At 37.2% G+C, this 21528-nt stretch overlaps 1 protein-coding gene across 3 annotated transcripts in view; it reads right to left on the bottom strand.

Annotated features, from left to right (window-relative positions):
* The window catches only part of PTPRR (protein tyrosine phosphatase receptor type R), a 248144-nt gene that overhangs the window by 107630 nt on the left and 118986 nt on the right, over nt 1-21528 (bottom strand). For 2 of the 3 annotated variants that reach the window (XM_019651760.1, XM_019651762.1), the window contains 2 exons: nt 9261-9374; nt 6212-6367 (listed from right to left, as the gene is read on the bottom strand). In XM_019651760.1, the coding sequence (XP_019507305.1) occupies nt 6212-6367; nt 9261-9374 (270 nt within the window). The remainder of the gene's footprint in view (nt 1-6211; nt 6368-9260; nt 9375-21528) is intronic. The other variant, XM_019651761.1, reaches the window with a different exon arrangement.

The raw sequence follows: 21528 nt of genomic DNA, 5'->3' as shown, positions 1-21528 counted from the left end.
ATATAAAGAAAGGCTAAATCAAGTCAAATCCTTCTAAATTCCACGTTGTTGAAGGCTGCCTTTTACCCCCTTTAGTTAGAGTATATGTCTGTCCTTAGATATTGTCTCCAATGATTAAGAAAGCCTTGAGCAACAAGATACTAAATGATGAAAAGCCACATGGAGAGAGACCCTGGAAAATGAGAGGTCGTCTTGGACATTTCAGTGGCAAAGGAGTTCCCAGCTTAGTGTAACCACTGGGGTGACTTCAGCCTATATTATCTGGAATAGAACAGTCTAGCTGATCCTCGTCAACCCACAGAATCATGAGAAATAAATAGTTGTTGAGAGAGAGAGAGAGAATAGAAAGGAAACTTTGAACAAAAAACCTGTTCTTGTGTCTGAACTTAGAAATCATTAATTATTTTTTAAGCCTTTAAAAAAACATTAAGATACATTCACCATTTTTAAATTAAATAAGAATACATATTTGCACTGAAAAACATTTTATGAAAACTTTTATCCTGAAACTCAAGTGAGTCTTGGTGGGGAGTTGACTGACAGAAAAGAAAGGGTCTGTTAAATTAAATGAGTTAAATTGTGATTAAAAACAACTTGAGGGAGTCTTCTATTGCTTGAAGTTGTTGAGTTTCCATTTCCTTTGCTTGTAAAACATTGATGTGTTCACTATAACATCTTGCCTACTTTCTAAGATATAGACAAATTCATAGGTATGAAAAATGATTTCGAGATATAATTTTAAAATATGTAAATGGAAGTAGATAGAGAAGCTAAAAATACTTGCTTGATGAAACTAAGTATCCTCTGGAAAGAAAATCTTGGGGTTAAGTGACAACTTGTCTTTTACTCTTTGACCTCATTCAGATCATGTTTTATTCCAATGTGTCCATAAACATAGCTGGAAACTAATAAAAAAGAAAACTCTTGAAGAAATCAGTTATACATATGGAAATGAGTTGTTTTTTTCCCCCAGGTAACTAAATAGCATCTATTGCTTGCTATAAAAGCAAACTAGTTAAGCCTTCAAGTAGGCAGCATAAATTTGACAAATGAAGATGTGAGCTTCAGTTAATGTAAAATTTGGATTAAAAAGGGGTGGTTAGGTGGGCGGAAAGAGATTGTGTGTTCCTAACCTGATCTGGTTCATTTCTTTTTTGCCTGCTATAGTTCCACACCTCCTGTAATATCAACATGTTCCTTTCTGCTTAAGACAAATCTGTTTTGTTTCTCTTTCAACTAAAGCAGTGATGATGGAAGAATTAACCTCCCACCCTTTACCCCCCCACACCCCCAGTTACAAAGACACATGTTTTGCACTCCCAGAACTTAGTCACTGCACTTTCTTGGTAAATAGATTTTCTTCTGAGTCATGTTATTCCTGCTGAGCACTACTATATTTGTATAGAGATCTAAAAAACTTGATAAGGGCAGGGTAATAAATGGAAAAGTTTGTAGTTAAGATCCCACAAATCAAAAGATTATAATTCACAGGATTCTTCAATCTAACCTTCGCATAAGGTTACAGTGATGCCTTTTATATTTTGTCAGAGGGCTGAGGGTTCAATAATTCAGAGACTCCACGGCCGGGTCAAGTTGATGCCACTGTCATCTGTACATCTTATTTTATAGCTACATTGCTTTGCCTTTGAACCTTGTTGCAGTGAAAGAAGTTTTGAGGTTTTGTTTTGTCTTATGATTTGAAATTTGGGCAGTTTCTTTTATCACTATATCAATAACAATGGCTTCTCTATATTCTGTTTAATAATTGGATGCATTACAGTTTCCTTGTCCTTTTTTTTTTTTTAACCAATTCTGATTCCAGATGGTGAGAGAGACTCACAAATGCTAAAAGGGCTGACACCGAGGTTTTAGGAGATACACCTCTTTTTTTTTTTAAGATTTTATTGGGGAATTGGGGGAGGGGAACAGTGTTGGGGAATTGGGGAAAGGGACCAGCCAAGTTGTTGTTCTTCAATTTTTGTTGTGGAGGGTGCCAGTTGCCACCTGGCTGCCCATCAGCAGCTTGTGGCCTCTAAGCTTAAGGTGCTGTGTTCAGTCTTAGTTGCAGGTGGGCGTAGCCACCATCCCATGTGGGAGGAGTCAAACCAGCAGCCTTGTTGTTAAGAGCACACGCCCTATCCACTGAGCCATCTGGGTGGCAGCTCAGCCCAAGGTGTCGAGTTCAGTCTTAGTTGCGGGTGAGCATAGCCCACCATCAAACAGTCAGTCTTGTTGTTACACTAGGTGAGCCATCCTGCCACCTATTGGCAGCTCAGCAACAGCTCAGCTTGGGCGCAGTGTCACTGGCCCATGTGGGAATCAAGCCGGCGGCCCTGTTGCTCAGAGCCCGTGCTCTTAAGCCAACTCTTAACCCACTGAGCCACTCAGCCAGCCCAGGAGATACATCTCTTTAGGAGAGATGAAACACATAGAATAAGAATGAAGTGGAAATATTATAAATTACCTGGCTAATTGATTGACTCACTCAGGCAGATAAATGGGATATAGCCTACAATATGGTTTTCTTAGGCGAATGTCAAACTTCCACTCAATTATGCACATGTTAACACTATACTCCACCTTGGCATTGGATGGCGAGGACTATAATTCTTTAAACTGTTGGCTAATGTTCTTACTTTGAAGGAACAATCCCCTAACTCCTGGACTATGGTTTATACTTATTTGGTGTTTTCTTTTTTCTTTTTTGTAAATAGTCCATGTAAGTATCAGTTGGCACATTGGCTTATTATTTAAAGAAGGTAATTTCCTTCTTTGAAATATAAGACCTGTGAAACTGGAGTGATTTGCAATTAAAAAAAACAACAACAACCAAATCTTAATCATTTAAAAAAATATGAACGCAGAAATTATTGTTTTGATATTTAATTTTATAAAACATTTAAAAATAGAAACTAAAATAATTAATTTAATTTTATTTCCCTGCTAATTGACTTATTAGGCAAGAAGAAGTCTAGTTTTATCTTTATGAGCATCTTATAATAAAATAGTATTTAAGTGCCTACAGTGTCCTAGACTCTGCATAAAAATATATTTTTTTAAATGCCTTTTTCTCCCAAGAAACTTAGATTCAAAGCAAAAACATAATAAACAAAAGTAATTCTCTATCTGGTATTTTTCTGTTTCCCAAGAGTCATTTCCGATTAAAAAAAAATCAAGCAAATAAAGAAATGACAACAACAAAAAAGCACATCCTTCCCTGGTAGCAGTTAATGTCAGTTTAGGAATAGATGCTTTGAGACATCATTCACAATGTTCTGTAATCCATGTAAAGGATGAAAATCCAAAATACCAATATTCATTTTTCTTTTTTTCTGTTAATAAACATGCTACCATAGCGGAGCTATAGTTTTGGGATAAAAATGTGGAAGAATGGGTTGAGGCATAATCTGTCATCACATGTTAACCACAAAAATGAAGAAAGGGGCTGGGAAAGTCACAGAATACCACTACTAGCTTAAACCACTACCAACAAATGCTTTTGCCGTGCCCTTTGGACTGCACATGTCTGGAGCTCCCCATGAGGGCACCTGCCCACTGATGACAGCTTTCTCCTTAGCTTTCTCCTTTCTCTGCATTTAGAGCTTCAGGTCAGAGGGTAATTCTGGGCCCCTTCTAGACGTGCTTGAACAAAAGGCTCAACCAATTCATCTGCCCTTGATGAAACGGTCCTCCTGTAATATAATATTTCCTAGAGTACAGATTTCTTAGATTTCTGGATTCCCACAATTTCATAAGAAATACCACATTTTGACCATCAAATAGACTTTCATTATTGAAGCACAGTACAGTGCTGTGGTCTTTTGTGGGCTAATAGTTCCGTGACAGGCAGTCAGGCTGCACTCCTCACCTTCGCTGGCTGGGGTGTGTTGGAGGACCTCCAAATACGTATTTGATTTTAACTGGTTTTTTTTTTTTTTTGCATGGTGAGCTTCTCTTGGTTCACAAATATGGATGACTCATTAAGCTGCCATATTCCTAACGCATTCAAAATGGCATTTCAACTCAGAATAAAGCAACAGGGAGGAATGCTTACATAAGTCACATAAGTACAGGAAGCAGAATAAATTAACCAATGGTCTTTTTAAATTTTAAAGAGTTTTCCTGGGTGAGATGTGTGCAAGTCAGCCTGTGCAGGACCTGGACTATAGGAATGGGGTTTGGTTTGATGTACAAAAGGAAGCCCCTTCAGAGTCACATGCAGGTGGGCTGGGGAGCCTGGGTGTCTAAGCTCATCTTGACCCTCTCTTCCAGCTTCTTTGAAATATGAGGTGGCCTCTCCTCCCGCTGAGCTCCCATGGCACAGTATGGTAACATTATCATACCCCTGCATTCTCCTTATCTGCTTATATCTTCTTTGCCCTAGTAGAACATACACCTATTGACAGCAAGAATCATATTTTATTTGTTTACTCATTTATTCTTCTGACTTTGGATACCACCTAGCATAGTGGTTGGCTATTTGTGTTCCCATTGAATGAAGGCCCTGAGGACACAGATAAAATGACATGGCATGTCTCTCAAGGAACCCGTACTGTAGAGACGGACTTGAAGACCAACACAGGATAAGGGGCTTTTGTACTAAGCTCAATGGGAACATAAATCAATGGGCACTGACTTCTGTGGTGGCACAAGGGAAGGCTTCACTATATATTACGGTAGACCGATTTTGAACTGTGAAATCGTACACATAAGCATAGAGGGAAGAGACAGTATGGGGCCTCATGGTACCTATTACATTTGCAGTTGCTGAAACATACACTAGGAGAGATCAGCAGTTATAAAGCCCAGCACACAAAGGACCATATACCATATTAAGAAATACACTCTTGATTCTGTAACATTTAGAAGGCCAAAGAAGAATCATGACATCAGGAGGGCATGGCCAGATTTATTTTAGCAAGATTACTCTGGTGGCAAGAGAGAAAACATAGCGTGTGCGTGTGCGTGAGCAGGACTGTGTGTGGTGGGCAGGACAGGAAGGGGAGCAAAACTAAATGCAGAAAGACCAATCGGAGTTATTACAGTGAATGGTTCAGTGATGACATACATTTTTATTCTGCCAACGCATCCTGTATTTAAATATTTGTTTGGTGTCTTGCTCTATATGGGGATTTCCACAAATGTTTTAAAAATTAATTCATATTTCAAGTCTGTAAGAAAAGACTATACCCATTTCTTTTTATTCCACCCATTTTGAATATGAAGAAACTGAGGCTCAGAGAGGCTGGCAAACTTAATCTCACAGAAATTAAATCACCTGCCAAAGGTCACACACATGTCTTATGTGGCTTTGCAATTCAAATGCAATCTTGTAACAAAGCTCTTTATACCACACCTGTGATATTTGCTGAAATGAGAGGCAATGTGCTTTACTGAAAAGTGGAATAGACTCGGAATCAAAATGTCTAGGTTTTAAACGTTGCTTTATACCTCACGTGCTTTGTGACCTTGATGAAGTCACTTAATTTCTATGGGCCTTACTTTCTGTATCTATAAAATGTTCACATATGTTCCCTCCAGGTCTAATTCTGTGATTCTGTACATTTAATTACATATGTTTAAGATGATGATCATTCTAGCAAGTTTGTGAGAGTGGGATAGAACTGGAAAAATTAAAAAGGGACAGAATTCATTCAGGAGTGACAATGGTGGAATGGGTAGGGGAATTTAAACAGTGTCAAATTTGGAAAACACTATGAAGAAAACATCCATAGCTCTTAAGATTGGATTCCTTAGCAAAAGAAATATCACATTTCAAATGAGTTCCAAGAATGTGGAAAACAGTGGCTATCTGGTGACAATTTTGGCAATGGAGGCAAAGAGAGGTGTGCCTGCCGAGGAAGAAAGATTTGAGGGTGTTGTTTTGGACATTTCAGTGTCAGGTAACCAATTGAGAAATATATCTAAATGGCCTTTCTTTTCAACAATGTACTGAATAAGTCAAAATAAATTATAAGGCCATAAAGATTTGGAGAAGAAAGTGTCAAAAAGTGAAACTGATGTGAAAATGAATTTCCTAAGGAATAGACATATATGGGGTGCAGATCAGAGAATTCTGACCCTTAGGGAGATTTTTATTATCAAATAACATACAATAGACAGCACTCATAGCAAAGCCTCTTGAGGTTGGGTGGCCATGTCATGCTAACTGTGCATATTTTTAGATAAAATCTGCCATGCAACAACATACCTCAGGGGAGACTTCTGTAATTCCAAATTGGGATAAACTTTGATGCAAAACATTGGTATTAAGTGAACGCAGCACTTCCTCAGAGGGCAGAGCATCAGAAATTCCTCCCTTTCGGTTTATGGGAGACACAAAGAGTTCAACACTGTTCTTCTTTCCCTAGCAAAAGCAGATTATTTGTTTATGTTAATAGACTTTTAAAAACAACTTTTGGAAACATTTTTACCTTCCTATAGACTCATTAAAGAAAATCAGAACCCTAGCATCCTAAAAGGCATCTTGGAGATTACATTTATTAGTTTTTTTCTGGTATACTTAATATTACCAGCCTGAACTCTTCAACGGCCTTCTTTCAATTAATTGACACCTCAAGATCTGTAATTTCTTTTTTCATTGGATGCTGGTTTATTTTCCTTTCCATATTGTAATTTTTGAAATATACTGTTCAGATGTTCCCTGAGTAATTGTGTTTCAAGAAGCATTTTAAAATCAAATGCATTAAATAAAACCTGATGCAATAATACAACTATTAGGCATCGTGACGCCATATATTTTTCTTATAACTTGTATTAATGTGAAGGCTGGATGAACTAAGGAAAGTGACACTGGATGATCTTTGAAATTGTTTCCCTGATTCTGTTCTTCACCTCAAATATGTCACACTTCTAAAATCTATCTTTTGGTAGAAATGCACATGTGCAGTAATACCATGATATGTTCCTATTAGTATCACCTCATTAACTGAATGGAGACAGAGGGTTTCCTACTGAAAATGGCTGATAGGCCACATACACAAAAATAAACACCACACAAAAATGACATTGCCATTGATAAATTCTCTTTTACAACATATATAATGTACTATAGAAGGGAATTATTGCTAGTCTTCTTTTTGACCCACGAAGTTCTCTCATGCTAGAAAATTTTCCTTAATGCAATTTTTCAGGAGGTCAGCTGGGTATAAAATGGAGTATCAATGTACCACGAGCAAACCAGAAAAAACAGCTCTGTGTTTGCAGGGAACAACAGACAATGACTAAGTATAGCATACTACAGATGTGAAACATTTTTGTCATAATTTATATAGTTTATGGCCTAATAACATCAGTAGTAGGAATAGAGGACTAGTTTTGTCCCTGATATGCTCCTATGTACCTTAAATCTGTTATCTCATTCAGTGCTAGACACTCCTCCAGGACATCGGTATTCTAGTTATCTTCATTTTGCAAATGAAGAAACATAAGTAGCTTGCCTAAGGTCACACAGCTGGGGCACAGCCAAGCTGGAAATAGAGTACAGTTCTGTCTGTCTGTCTCCAAAGCACATGCTCTTATACCGTGCTCTACTGCCTCGGGTGTCATCATATTCCACCTATTTTAATAACTACCCTTATTTTTGATGCCCTATAGGAGCAGTTATTATAAGGGGGTTAACTATATGGTGATGGAAGGCGAACTGACTCTGGGTGGTGAACATACAATGTGATATATAGATGATGTAGTATAGAAATGTACACTTGAAACCTATGTAATTTTACTAACCAATGTTACCCCAATAAGTTTAATAAAAACTAATAACTACTTTTAGAAACAGACATGTACAAATGCCACTAACTTTCTCCCCGGCTATGCATAGCCCTCCATGGGTGTGGCAAATCCCTCTTTTATCCCCTGCAAAGGGCTATTGTGCTTATCAAATTTATATGCATAACAGTATATCTAAGATACTTAAGTATATATTGTACATGAATAAAATCTAAACCTAGAGCTAAGACATTTATACCACCTAAGTCTTTTCATTTGAGCAAGGCATACTCTGGATATCAATAACCTATTTCACTCTTTCAATATATTAGGGAATGTTGTATTTCTTCTTCTATAGTACTGAGTTAAAGACTTTGTTTTTTAAAGCTTATTTAGTCCCAGAAAATAGTTGACTCACAGAATAAAGTCATTATGGAAAATGAAACAACATCTCTCTCCACACACATGAAAATGAAAAGAAACAAACACCCTAAACCAAAATAAAAAGCAAATTCTTCTCCATGGCAAGAAATGCAGATATTGATGCAGTAGAAAGCTGAGCTCGAGCAGGAGAATAAGAATTTAAGGCAAGGAGAATGTGCAATCCTTGCTTGAGTTCCCATTGCACTGGAAATTAAGAACAATTTTAAAACTGTAAAGTGATCCCAAAGTCCCTTTTCACAGGAACCTTAGGTAATTAGTTTTTACAAAGAGAAAAAGCTTCTGCTTTGAATTTGCTTTTCTCTGCCTTTACTCATGTCCACCTTCAAGTGCAGATGGGAAAGTGTAGCTGGATGACATTGAGCCTCCAAACAACAGAGAAAAGTAGGTAAGAAAGAATGGAGGTGATTGACAGATAGATGTAAAGTGGGTCCTATACAAAAGGTCCTTTGGGTTTGCCTCATCCCTACCCCACATACCTATCCAAGTTTTCTCTCGGCTTTGTAGAACTGTCTATTCTTGCATTCCATTTGGGCTGCTGTCCTCAAAGATGGGTTCTTCATTTTTAACTTAAAATCCTCTGCTATGCATTCAGTATCCTTCATCCTACTGATATACTTGAAGGGGTTTTTATAGATACAGTCTGGAGCCAGTCTTTAGCTGATAAAGAAGGTTTCATTCTTAGGAAGAATGTTTTGGGAGTAGTGTCATATTGGTGAAGCAAGTATTTTGGGCCCCTTTATTCATACCTACCAGGGTACTAGCCTTGAACTATGAGAAAGGGGACAAACTTTTTCTGTAAGGGGCCAGAAAGCAAATATTGTAATCTTCAATTTAGCCAAACAACCTGTTACAGTGACTCAACTCTGTCATTGCAGCATGAAAGCAGCCATAGACAATATGTAAACAAACGAGTCTGGCTTATTGCAATCACAATTTCTTTATAAAAATTGGTGGCATGCTAGATTCAGCTGAGGCGCCACAGAACTATAGCATAGGCACTCTTTATTACTGGTCTTTATTATTGATTGAGCCCTTCAATAAACATCAGAGCTCGCATGTGGGAATGTGAAATGGAGGTATCTTACAATGAGACGGTTGATGTGCACTTGCTGGGGTAGGAGGCCCAAAGCCGCGGCCACTCCTTGCCGGAATATTCGAAGCAAGGTTATGTTCAGCTTGTTGACATCCATTTGCAGTGTCTGGAAAATAAAAGAAAAAAATAAATCCAAATTATTGCAAGTCTTTGGTTTAGGATATTCAGTTTCTGACTGATGATGGACCACAACAATTTTTGTGACTTTCAATAAATTCACACTCATGGTGCTTTATTGCATTTTTAGTGGAGATAACGTTTTATGTGAAACTTTAACTGGTGTTAGTTAACAAGATGGTGTATTGTAGACTAATGCCATTTGTCTAGTTATAATCAATAATGTAGATGAATGATCGATTCATAAAGAATTTCACTGAAATGTGCGTTGGTGAATTTAGCTTTAGCTCAAGTCCAGATGATAGAATGGACTATGCGCCCAAGTGTATTTCACTAATCCAAGCTCAAGGACAGCTTTCATTTGTGGTCACACCCAGTCACAGAGAGCTGTTTAAGCTGCACAAGGCCAGACGTGGCGGCTTCTCTCCATACTGATCCCGCAGCCAGTGTAAGGCCAAAGAATGGGGTGCGATGATGAATTTTCAAACTCTGATAAAGAAGCCAATATTACTGATATGGCCTGAGGCAAACAATTCTTATTCAATTGTTTGGGCAAATACTCTTAATTTTCAAGTTGTTTTGGAAAAAGACAACTAAATATTTAAAATTTTCTAAAATTCAGGGTGGCGGGTTAGCTCAGTTGGTTAGAGCACAGTGCTCATAACAGCAAGGTTGTCAGTTTGATCCCCAAAGCCCTGCACAACTAGATTGAAACAATTACTTGACTTGGAGCTGATGGATCCTGGAAAAACACACTGTTCCCCAATTAAAAATAATAATAATAAAATAAAATATGATAGATAATATGATTCCATTTAAAAAAATAACAAAATTTTCTAAAATTCAAATCAAGTTATAAAATTAATAATACTGCATTAATTTAAGCCATGGATCTGTTACATACATAAACTAGTTAACTATGTATTTTCAAAAATGCATCATTATCATTTGAGATAGATATTGTACAAGATGAGAAAACCAAATTTTTATGCATTTCGTACATATATGAGTATATATTTAATACCATTTTATTTTTACTCCCCTTCCCTCATTTCTCCCATCCCCTACCCCTCCACCTCTGGCAAACATCAATCTGTTCCATGTATCTATGAGCTTGGTTGTTTTTTAGACTTCATATATGAGAGGTCATTCAGTATTTGTCTTTCCCTGTCTGATTTATTTCACCTAATATATGAATGCCCTTGAGGTCCATCCACATTGTAGCAAATGGCAAAATTTCATTCTTTGTTTTGTGGATGAATATTATTCCACTTTATATATATACCACAATTTTTTTATCCATTCATCAATCAAGGGACAAGTGTCCATTGTATGTCTTGGCTATTGTAAATAATGTTGCAGGGAACATGGGGGTGCATATATCTCTTCGAGTTAGTCTTTTCATTTTCTTCAGATGAATACCCAGAAGTGGAATTGCTGGATCATATAATGGTTCTATTTTTATTTTTTGGGGGAATCTGTTTTCCATAGTGGCTACCACAATTTACATTCCCACTAAGAGTGTTCAAGGGCCCCCTTTTTTCACACCCTTGCCAACGCTTGTTATTTCTTGTCTTTTTTTTGGGGGGGGGGCTGGTACATCTACTTTTTTATTTATTATTATTATTAATTGGGGAATTGGGGGTGGGGAACAGTGTTGGAGAGTTGGGGAAGGGGACCAGCCAAGTTGTTGTTCTGCAATCTTAGTTGTGGAGGCTGCCAGTCGCCATCTGGCTGCCCATTGGCAGCTCATGGCCTCTAAGCTCAAGGTGCTGTGTTACAATCTTAGTTGTGTGTGGGCGTAGCCACTATCCCATGCAGAGTGAAGCCAGCAGCCTTGTTGTTAAGAGTACATGCTTTATCCACTGAGCCATCCGGGTGGCAGCTCAACTCAAGATGCCGAGTTCAGTCTTAGTTGCGGGTGTGTGTAGCCACTATCCTATGCGGAAGTTGAACCAGTAGCCTTGTTGTTAAGAGCACATGCTCTACTCACTAAGCCATCCGCGTGGCAGCTCAGCTCAAGGTGCTGAGTTCAGTCTTAGTTGCAGGCAGGTGTAGCCCACCATCGAACAGGCAGTCTTGTTGTTAGGAGCACGTGCTCTCACCAGCTGAGCCATCCAGCCACCTGTTGGCAGCTCAGCAGCAGCTCATCTCCGGCACAGCATCACTGGCCCATGTGGGAATGGAACCGGAGACCCTGTTGCTCAGAGCTCATGCTCTTAAGCTAACTTTTAATCAACTGAACCACTCAGCTGGCCCATTTCTTGATAATAGACATTTTAACAGGTATGAGGTGATATCTCATTGTGGTTTTGATTTACATTTCTCTGATGGTTAATGACATTGAGCATCTTTTCATGTACCTGTTGACCATCTGTATGTCTTCTCTGGGAAAATGTCTATTCATATCTTCTGCCCATTTTTAAACTGGATTTTTTGTTGCTGTTGTTGTTTGTTTGGTAGTTAAGTTGTATGAGTTCTTTATATATTTTGGATATTAACCCTTATCAGATACGTGATTTGCAAATATTTTCTCCCATTTAGTAGTTTGCCATTTTATTTTGTTAATGGTTTCCTTTGCTATGCTAGTTTTTGCTTTTGTTGCTTTAACTTTTGGTGTCAGATTCAAAATATCATTGCCAAGATCTTTGTCAATGAGCTTACTGCTTATGTTTTCTTCTAGGAGTTTTATGGTTTCAGGTCTTGTGTTCAAGTCTTTAATCTATTTTGAGTTAATTTTTGCATATGGTGGTCCAGTTTCATTCTTTTGCATATGGCTGTCCAGTTTTCCCAACACTGTTTATTGAAGAGACTGTCATTTTCCCATTGTATATTCTTGGCTCCTTTGTCATAAATTACTCAACCAGATATCCATGGGTTTATTTCTGGGCTCTCTATTCTGTTCCATTGATCTATGTGTCTGTTTTTATGCCAAAACCATACTGTTTAGATTATTATAGCTCTGTAATAGAATTTGAAATTAGGAAGAGTGATACCTCCAGCTTTGTTCTTTATCCAGATTGCTTTGGCTATTCCAGGTCTTTAGTGGCTCCATACAAATTTTAGGATTGTTTGTTTTATTTCTGTGAAAAATGCCACTGGAATTTTGATAGAAATTTCACTGAATCTGTAGATTGCTTTAGGCAGTATGAACATTGCAATAATATTAATTTTTCTAATCCACTAACATGGAATATCTTTCCATTTATTTGTATCTTCTTATGTTTCTTTCCTTAATGTCTTGTAGTTTTTAGTTTACAGCTCTTTCAACTCCTTGGTCATCTTTATTTCTAGGTATTTTATTCTTTTTGAAGCAATTATAAATGGGATTGTTTTCTTAATTTCTCTTTCTGATAGTTATTTATTAGAGTATAGAAATGCAACAGATTTTGTGTATTGACCTGCAACATTACTGAATTCATTTATTAGTTCTAATACTTGTTTGATGTAGTCTTTTGGGTTTTCTATACATAATATCATGTCAGCTATAAATAGTGACAGTTTTACTTCTTCCTTTCCAATTTAGAGGCTTTTTATTTTTTTTCTTGCCTGATTACTTTGGTTAGGACTTCCAAAGCTATGCTGAATAAAATTAGTGAAGACTGAGCATCTTTATCTTGTTCCTGATCTTAGAGGACGAGTTTTCAGCTTTTCACCATTGAATGTAATATTAGTTGTGGGCTTGTCATCTGTGGTGTTTATCATGCTAAGGTATGTCCCCTCTATACCAGCTTTGTTGAGTTTTTATCATAAATGGATGCCGAATTTCGTCAAATGCTTTTTTCGCATCTATTGGAATGATCATATGATTTTTGTCCTTCATTTTGTTAATGTGGTGTATTACATTGGTTTGCAGATGTTGAACCATCTTTGCATGCCTGTAATAAATCCCACTTGATTATTGTAATGATCCTTTACTGTAGTGCTGAATTCAATTTGCCAATATTTTGTTGAGGATTTTTGCATCTATCTTTATCAGGGATATTGACCTGTAATTTTCTTCTCTTGTCACATTGTCTGGTTTTGTTATCAGGTAATGCTAGCCTTGTAAGTGAGTTTAGAAGATTTTTCTCCTCTTCTATTTTTTGGAAGAATTTGAGAAAGATTGGTATTAACTCTTCTTTGAATGTTTGGTAGAATTCACCAGTGAAGCCAGGTGGTCCTGGACTTTGTTTGTTGGGAGTTTTTGATTACTAATTCAGTATTCTTACTATTTATGAGTCTGTTCAGATTTTCTATTTCTTCACGACTCAGTCTTGCTTGGTAGGTTGCGTGTTTCTAGGAATTCATCCATTTCTTATAGGTTGTCCAATTTATTGGCATATAGTTGTTCATAGTAGTCTCTAATGATCCATTGTATTTTTGTGGTATCAGTTATAACATCTCCTTTTTAATTTTTAATTTTTTATAATGCATTTACAAATTTTTGTGCATTTCTTATATTTTTATAATGCTTAATTTACAAACTTGACCATAGTAGGTTATCAGTAACAGTTAGATGGCTGAAATATCACCATTCTATAAAGTGAGGCACACTTCTATGAACACACCTGTCTGATAAAAAGATTGGCTTACAAGTGTAATCTACTCTAGTGTAAGAACTCTTAGAAATGGACCAAATACTCATTGCTACAGGAATCAAAGGGAGTTGTGGAGGTCAAAAGAGGCATGATGGCTACCAGTTAAAATGGTGGACCCAGCTGAAGCTCCAGACTGTATTTATACCTTAGGATCTTTTAATGCTTGCATGGGGGAATGGGTTATAGGGTTTGGACATGTTAGAGCTGGAACCGGACTCCTTGCAAAAATCTGAGATCCAGAAAAGGGCATGACCATTTACAAAATCGACCTAACAGCCCAACTATAAGGTACAGCTTACTTCTGGGGATGGGGGCAGGGAATTATGTTGGGAATACATAGGAAAGCTACTTCAACAACATCAGAAATACCTTTTTTAATTAAATAAAAACTCATAATGCACATTGTTTGCTATATTATTCTCTGTATTTTTCTATAGTCTAAAAATGTTTCCAATATATAACAACACAATTTAATACAGAAAATAAGATGAGTTCAACCCTGAAGGATGAGTAGGATTGGGAAATGCAGTGATGAGAAAAACATTTTACTTTTAAGCATACTTTTTGTATCTACCCAGAAAACCCCAGAGGTTAGAAAAACTCAGTCCATCTAGTGATTCTGAGAAACAGAAGCTTCTTTTTATCCAACAGCTGACTTTCAGCTCTGGGAGGTTGTGGAAATGGCCATAGATAGGGGACATTTTCTTGGAGATGGTTTACTCCCTTTCTTTTGCAAGGCAAAGTTGGGTTCCTCAGTTTCCACAAACCCTGATGAAGAGCCATTGACTCCTGGCTCACCAGCAGTGTTTGTCAGGCAGGGTGAGCAGGCAGACACTGTCCCTGATCCCCATGGGCAAAATTTGGAGCAAACGGTCTATGCTGGGAACCGAGAGTCAAGGGGTTTGTGTACACACTTGAGAACTCAATTCCCAGGGCCATGATTAACTTGAGGCTGGTAACTGTGGAAACCGTATTCAAGTCTAAGTTCCTCAAAGTGAATGGTAAATGGCAATGAAATGGGAACTGAGGATTAAAAATTACAATCAAAGGCAACTTTCCAAAAAGGTAAAAGTTGTGTATTTGAAACAGAAATTTAGACCACCTAACTAAAGTGAGTAAGCGAGTTGAAGTAATTAGTTTAACACCAGTCATGTGGTTTATTGCATTAAAACATTTGAATAATTTGCCTTAGCTCTCTCCTTGTCTGTGAAAAGCTGGATTAACTCCACATTGTGTGTACATATTTCTGACTATTCCCCACAAAATAGTGGTGGTAAAATATAATACAAACAGAAAAAAATATATTTAAGGTCCTAATATGTGCCAGGCATTATACATGAGTGCGATTTGAAAAAAAAAAGGTAGGATTCTAGACAAAAATGAGAATTTCATTTCAGGAAAATAAAAATTTCATTACTGTAGTTAGAGGATATACGCTTCTGGATAGATGCCAGAAATGCACAGCTTTTCCTCATCTTACTATGTGAAATTGTAACAATTTCACAGATAGAATACAAATTTTCATGGCAATAACAACAGTGTGACAATTTTAAAGTTACCAAACAACAGTGAAAGATATATTTTAGTCTGAACATTAAACCCATTTCGTCATTTCTATCATTTAACACACAAATGATTTAAGTTTTTAATTTCAAAGAGACAAAAATGCTCTTTCTAAATGCAAAAGCTAAGCCACTTAATAGTAGTAAATAATGCAAATAGTTACTATCCAAGAACAATTATTTTTATTGATATTACAAATATATAAACATACAGAAAAAAATTAAGCATAATGAAAAATTCGAAGATTTCAAACTCCATCTGTATATAAATGTATTGGGCCTCTCCCTTGTTAAGAGGTTCCTGAGGCAATTTCTTTTACTTGGGGCCTACTTAGGTCCTTTCCCCACTACGGCTCCTCCCAAGAAAGGAAATACCACTTTATAATAAGACTTTCTTTGGTCACCAGACTGTCTACTAAAGCAGCTGAAACCTATGAGGCTTAGCTATAAATCGGTCCCATGCAACTGATTAAAATGTAGCACTTGAACTCAGGCACCAGCATTATGTTTAAATTGTAAGTATGTGATTGGCTTTTAGCTATTTGTTTTGAAAGGATGATTACATTATTTTTGTCTGGGCAGGGGGCAAGTTTCTAAATACTAGCCCCCTCTTGATGTTATTAGGCAGCCTGAACTGTCATCTTGTCATCCCAGTAAGAGTCAGCAAGAGTCAGGATCACATACATCCACTGGCCCCAGTAGGGGGAGGAAGGCCAAATGGCCATCTCCCTTCCTAACGAGTTGGCCTCAAATGCCTTGAGAAAAGTCCACTTAATTCCCAACAGACACAAAAAAGTTCAGCTTCCTTCAGGACCAAAGCTTGTCAGGAGAAATCCACCAACCTCTCTCTAACTTTAAAGTGTTCTTATTGCCACCTGGAATCTCTAATTCCATTCTGGGCAAGGAGCCTCCCTTTTTTGACCAGCAGTTTGATTGGCAAGTGATTTCCAGGAAGAAAAGCAAAAGTTTCTCTGATTGTGTCTTTGAACTGAGTAGAAAACCCTGACCTATGGGAGGCATTCTATACCATAACTCAGTCCCTTCTTGTAACTGTCTGCATTGTCCTTGGCTATCACTTACATACTAATGATTTTTATTTCCACAGTTCACATTCCCACCTTTCTCAGGGTCTTACACCTGCTTTTTTCTATCCAAATGTTCCACTTATACAGCAAACTCAATATTACCCAACTGAACCTATCTGCTCCCTCTGCTCATTCATAACCAAATTTACTTCTATTTCTATATTTTATATAATGGCACAAAGTACCATATTTGAGAGTCATGTTGACTCCACTCCTTTTCCCCTATGCTTAACCTCACCATCATGACAACTGATTAATTATCAAGTTCTGCCTATTCCACCTTCTACATCTCTCTTAAATGTTGACTCCATCTCCTCTTCATCTATATTTCCACCATCTTAGTTCAGGCCACCGTCATGTTTATTTAGACTATTTGAATAGACTCTTGCTGGGTTGCCAATCTTCAATGGTCTAACTCATTTCCCAGATGGACACTATAGTGATTTGTGGCCAATGTTAGTCCAATCAAATCAGTATTCTGCTTAACACATTTTGAGAAAGACATCTTCTGATGAAACGTTTAACTCCTGGGTTCACTGCAATTTCCCTGTCCTTCTAGTTTTACCTCCCAGCCCCTTCCACCATGCACATAATGCTTCAGCCATACCTAAGGTGTATTAAACACGGCTTACCCTTTTGGCATCGTGTGAGTGCATCTATAGATCACTGGCTACCTTTCTTTCTTTCTTGGAGACTCAGCCCAAAGACCACTCTGTCAGCCTTCCATGATCTCTCCTCCCACTTACTGTGATTGCATCTTTCAGTTCTTCAATAGTACTCTGTGTTGGACTTTGGTTGTTTGTTATTTAAAGTTTTATAATAAAAATGTCAATCTTATTACAAAAACAATTTAAGGTACAGAAAGATATATAGTAAAAAGTGAAAATATACTTGTCCTCTCCAAACCCTTCATTCCAATAATCAGAAATAACACAGCTGTTTCTTGGGCATTTTCCAAATATCTATGTATATATTACATAAAATAATATGCAATATTATACATTATATATATTATTATTAAATACAATAGGATTAAACTATGCATATCATTTCAAACTTGCTTTTCCCCCCTTATTAATTGTATCTGGGATATACTGCTATACTTACAAAGGTCAGACAATTAAGTTCATGAACTTTCCACCGTGCACTTTCAGTTCTTCAATAGCACTTACATGGTGGAAAGTGAACTTAATTGTCTATCCTTTGTATAGTATAATATATACTGTTGTCAAATATGTTTTGATTCTTATCTAATAATTTCTTACTCTTAATGGGTTAGCTTTTCCCATTCACTTTTATTACTTTAACAGATCTAGATGTGTCATAGTATTTTATTTTATGTTATCTTATATTTTATTTGTATTTTTTTTTAAAGATTTTAGTGCGGAATTGGGGGAGGGGAAAAGCGCTGGGGAATCAGGGGAAGGAGAACAGACAAGTTGCTGTCCTTGTGTTCTTCAGTCTAGTTGTGGAGGACGTTGCTTCACTGGCCCATGTTTATATTATCATTGCACTCTTCCTGGCTGAGGCAGATCGGTCGCCGGACTCTGGACGGCTGCTCACAGCGGCTCTTGGCAGCTCACACCAGCTGCCAGCTGCTCATGCTGGCTGCTGGCCACTCACGGTAGCTTATGGCAGCCCACTGAAGCAGGGGCTGCAGCCTACGCTGTCACAGGCGACTCATGGCAGCCCAGCGCCAGGTTGAGCTGTTATTCACCATCTTAGCTGTAGAGGGCAGCATCACTGGCCCTCATATGTGGGATCCGAACTGGGGCCTGCTGCTCAGAGCTGGCGTCCCAAGCCAGCTCTTAACCAACACACCATTCGGCTGGCCCTGTTTGTATTTTTACTTCCTTAGTTCTCTGTCTTTTGCTATACGATCTTTTTGTTGTTGTTGTTATTGTTGTTCTACTTTTTTCTTCCAGTGTCTATATTTATAATATTAACTATTACATGATAATATATTTAAACATTTATCTATTTATATATTTATTATTTTCAATTACAGTTGACATTCAATATTATTTTGTATTGGTTTCAGGTGTATAGCATAGTGGTTAGATATTTATGTAATTTATGAAGTGATCCACCCCGATTAGTCTAGTACCCACCTGGCACTATACAAAGTTATTACCATATTATTGACTGTATTCCTTATGCTGTACTTCACATCCTCTTGACTATTCGTAACTACCAATTTGTGCTTCTTAATCATCTTTTTCACCCAGCTCCCCTCCCCCACTCCATCTGGCAATCATCAGTTTGTTCTCTGCACCTATGAGTCTGTTTGCTTTGTTTGTTCATTTATTTTGTTCTTTAGATTCCACATATAAGTGAGATCATATGGTGTTTGTCTTTCTCTGTTTCACTTATTTCTGTTGGTGCAAATGGTTAAGATTTAATTCTTTTTTGTGGCCAAGTAATATTCCATTGTATATATGCATTATTCTTTATCCAATCATCTATTGATGGACACTTAGGTTGCTTCCATATCTTGGCTATTGTGAATAATGTTGTAGTGATCATAGAGGTGTATATATCTTTTTGAGTTAGTGTTTTGGATTCCTTTGGATAAATACCCAGAAGTGGAACTGCTGGGTCATAAGGTAGTTCATTTTTAATTTTTTGAGGAACCTCCACATTGCTTTTCCATAGTGGCTGCACCAATTTGCAATCCTACCAAAAGTACATGAGGGTTCCCTTTTCTCCTCATCCCTACCAACACTTGTTGTTGTGGATTCATTGACGACAGGTGTGAAGTGATATCTCATTGTGGTTTTAATTTGCATTTCTCTGCTCTGATGATTAGTGACGTTGAGCATCTTGTCATATGTCTACTGGCCATCTGTATGTCCTCAGAGAAATGTCTATTCAGGTCTCTGCCCATTTTTAAATTGGATCATCAAAACCTTTATTTCTTGCTTTAGAAACTTTGGAAAGTATTTATTAAGTTCCTGCTATGCAAAATCAGAAAATTTACATCTCTTCCCACTAATTCTCATGATCATTTCCCAGTTTTTATAACTATATTATTATTTTTATATTGTTAGGTTTTATGATATTTACATTATATCCTGTGTAATAAAGACTACTCAGCAAACCTATTATCCCCTCTTGGAAACAGCCTGTTTGTATCTAGGTGGAGCCATATAATATTTCTCACCAATTAATGCAAGTAAAAGGAAGATGACATTTTCAGTCTGAGACAGTTAAGAAGGAGGGTGCCTTCTCACCCCTTCTTTTTCTCTCCCCTCTGTGTACAAGCTGGATGGTTCCAAGGTGATCCTAACTCTACTGAAAGTGGTAGAGACACACAAAGGAAGACGCCTGGAATCCCGAATCACTGTATGAAGCAGAGGCCCTCATTAAACAGTGACATGAGTTAAAAAATAAACTTTTATTGTATTGAGTCACTAAGACATGGGATTGTGTTAGAATTATTTACATGATGAATGTATTCTGTAATTATAATAATTATAACTTCTAAAGTTCTATAATATTAGTTATATATCAATGGATTCAATGCTCATGGCCACTCTTTTTTTTTTTTTAGAAGGATGTCAACTTTCCTGAATTCTTTATTTTGATGGATCTCTTATTTAGCTGGATTTCATTATCACATAGTTCCCTTCAAATAGGGCTCATGAGTGCTATATTTCCTGTTTGAGAATGTATTTATGGTGCCTTTAAAAATAAATAACATCTTGGCTGGATATTAAATTTTTGGTTCAGTCTTTTTGATTTTTGCCTTTGAATTCTGCGGCTATTATTCTGATGCTTTCTGTCATTGAAAGTTGCTGTGAAAAATACCCTGGCCTGAGGCTAGTCTATTTATTGATAACTTGCTTTTTCTGCCTGCAATCTCATACATGTCTTTATCTTTAAAGTTGAAAAACTTCACCCAAGGATATTTTCTTGGGTTGATAGCTCCTGCAACATGGCATACCCTTGAAGTCTACAGATTCTAGACTCTTTATTTCAGAAATATGTTTTCCCATTATACATTTGAATGATTTTTCTTCTAAATACTTTTGTTCATTGTCAAAGGTACCAATTATGCAATTGTATATCCCATGTCTTTCTCTCTAACCACTTGATTTTATGTACTTAAGATTCTCTTACCATTTGTCCATTTTTATTCAGTTGGTATTTCCTCAGGCCTGCTCTATGTCCTTATATGTTTTCAGCAGAATCTGTTCTATTTCTTTTGCTTCTAATGCAGTTTTGATTTCTGTAATGTATGTTTTATTATTATCTTAATTTATCTTTGAGTTCTTCTAGCTTATTCTTCGTAATGCCTTAGACAAGCTGTGCTCTCTCATAACTGTTTCAGGTAAGAAGTGACATAAAGCTTTTGTTTATAGTTTCTTAGTCTTTTAAAATCCTCACATTTAGTGTTAAATGCATGGGCCTACAAGGTTCTACTTTATCTGGCTCCTCTTGCTTCTGAACCTCATTTAATATCCTGCCCTCAAGCCACTTCATCCTTTCTCGAGTTCCTCAAACAAGCCGTGCTCATTTTTACCTCAGGGTCGTGGCCTTTACCTGCCACTGCCTGGAGAGTTGTTCCACATCACTAGATGGTGGTTCTTTCTGGTCTTTCAGCTCTCAATTTAAACATCACCTCTTCAGAGAGGCCTTCCCAGCCTGGCCATTCCCTATCACATAAACCTGCTTTATTTTTCTCATAGAATTTATCACTATATGACAGCTCCATATTTATTTATTTGCTTACCGTATATCTCTCTTGACTAAAATGTGGGCCCCATTGGTGTGGGACCTGGTCAGTCTGGTTCTCTGCTGTATCCCCAGAACCTGGAACAGTGCCTGGCATATAAGAGGTATTTCATAAATCTTTGTGAAATGAAGGAATACATGAATTATTATAATTGGCATGGTGTAATTACTAAGTGGAA

This window comes from Hipposideros armiger, unplaced genomic scaffold, assembly GCF_001890085.2.
Source record: "Hipposideros armiger isolate ML-2016 unplaced genomic scaffold, ASM189008v1 scaffold_166, whole genome shotgun sequence".
Classification (NCBI taxonomy): Eukaryota; Metazoa; Chordata; class Mammalia; order Chiroptera; family Hipposideridae; genus Hipposideros; species Hipposideros armiger.
This window is presented reverse-complemented; position numbering and strand designations above follow the sequence as displayed.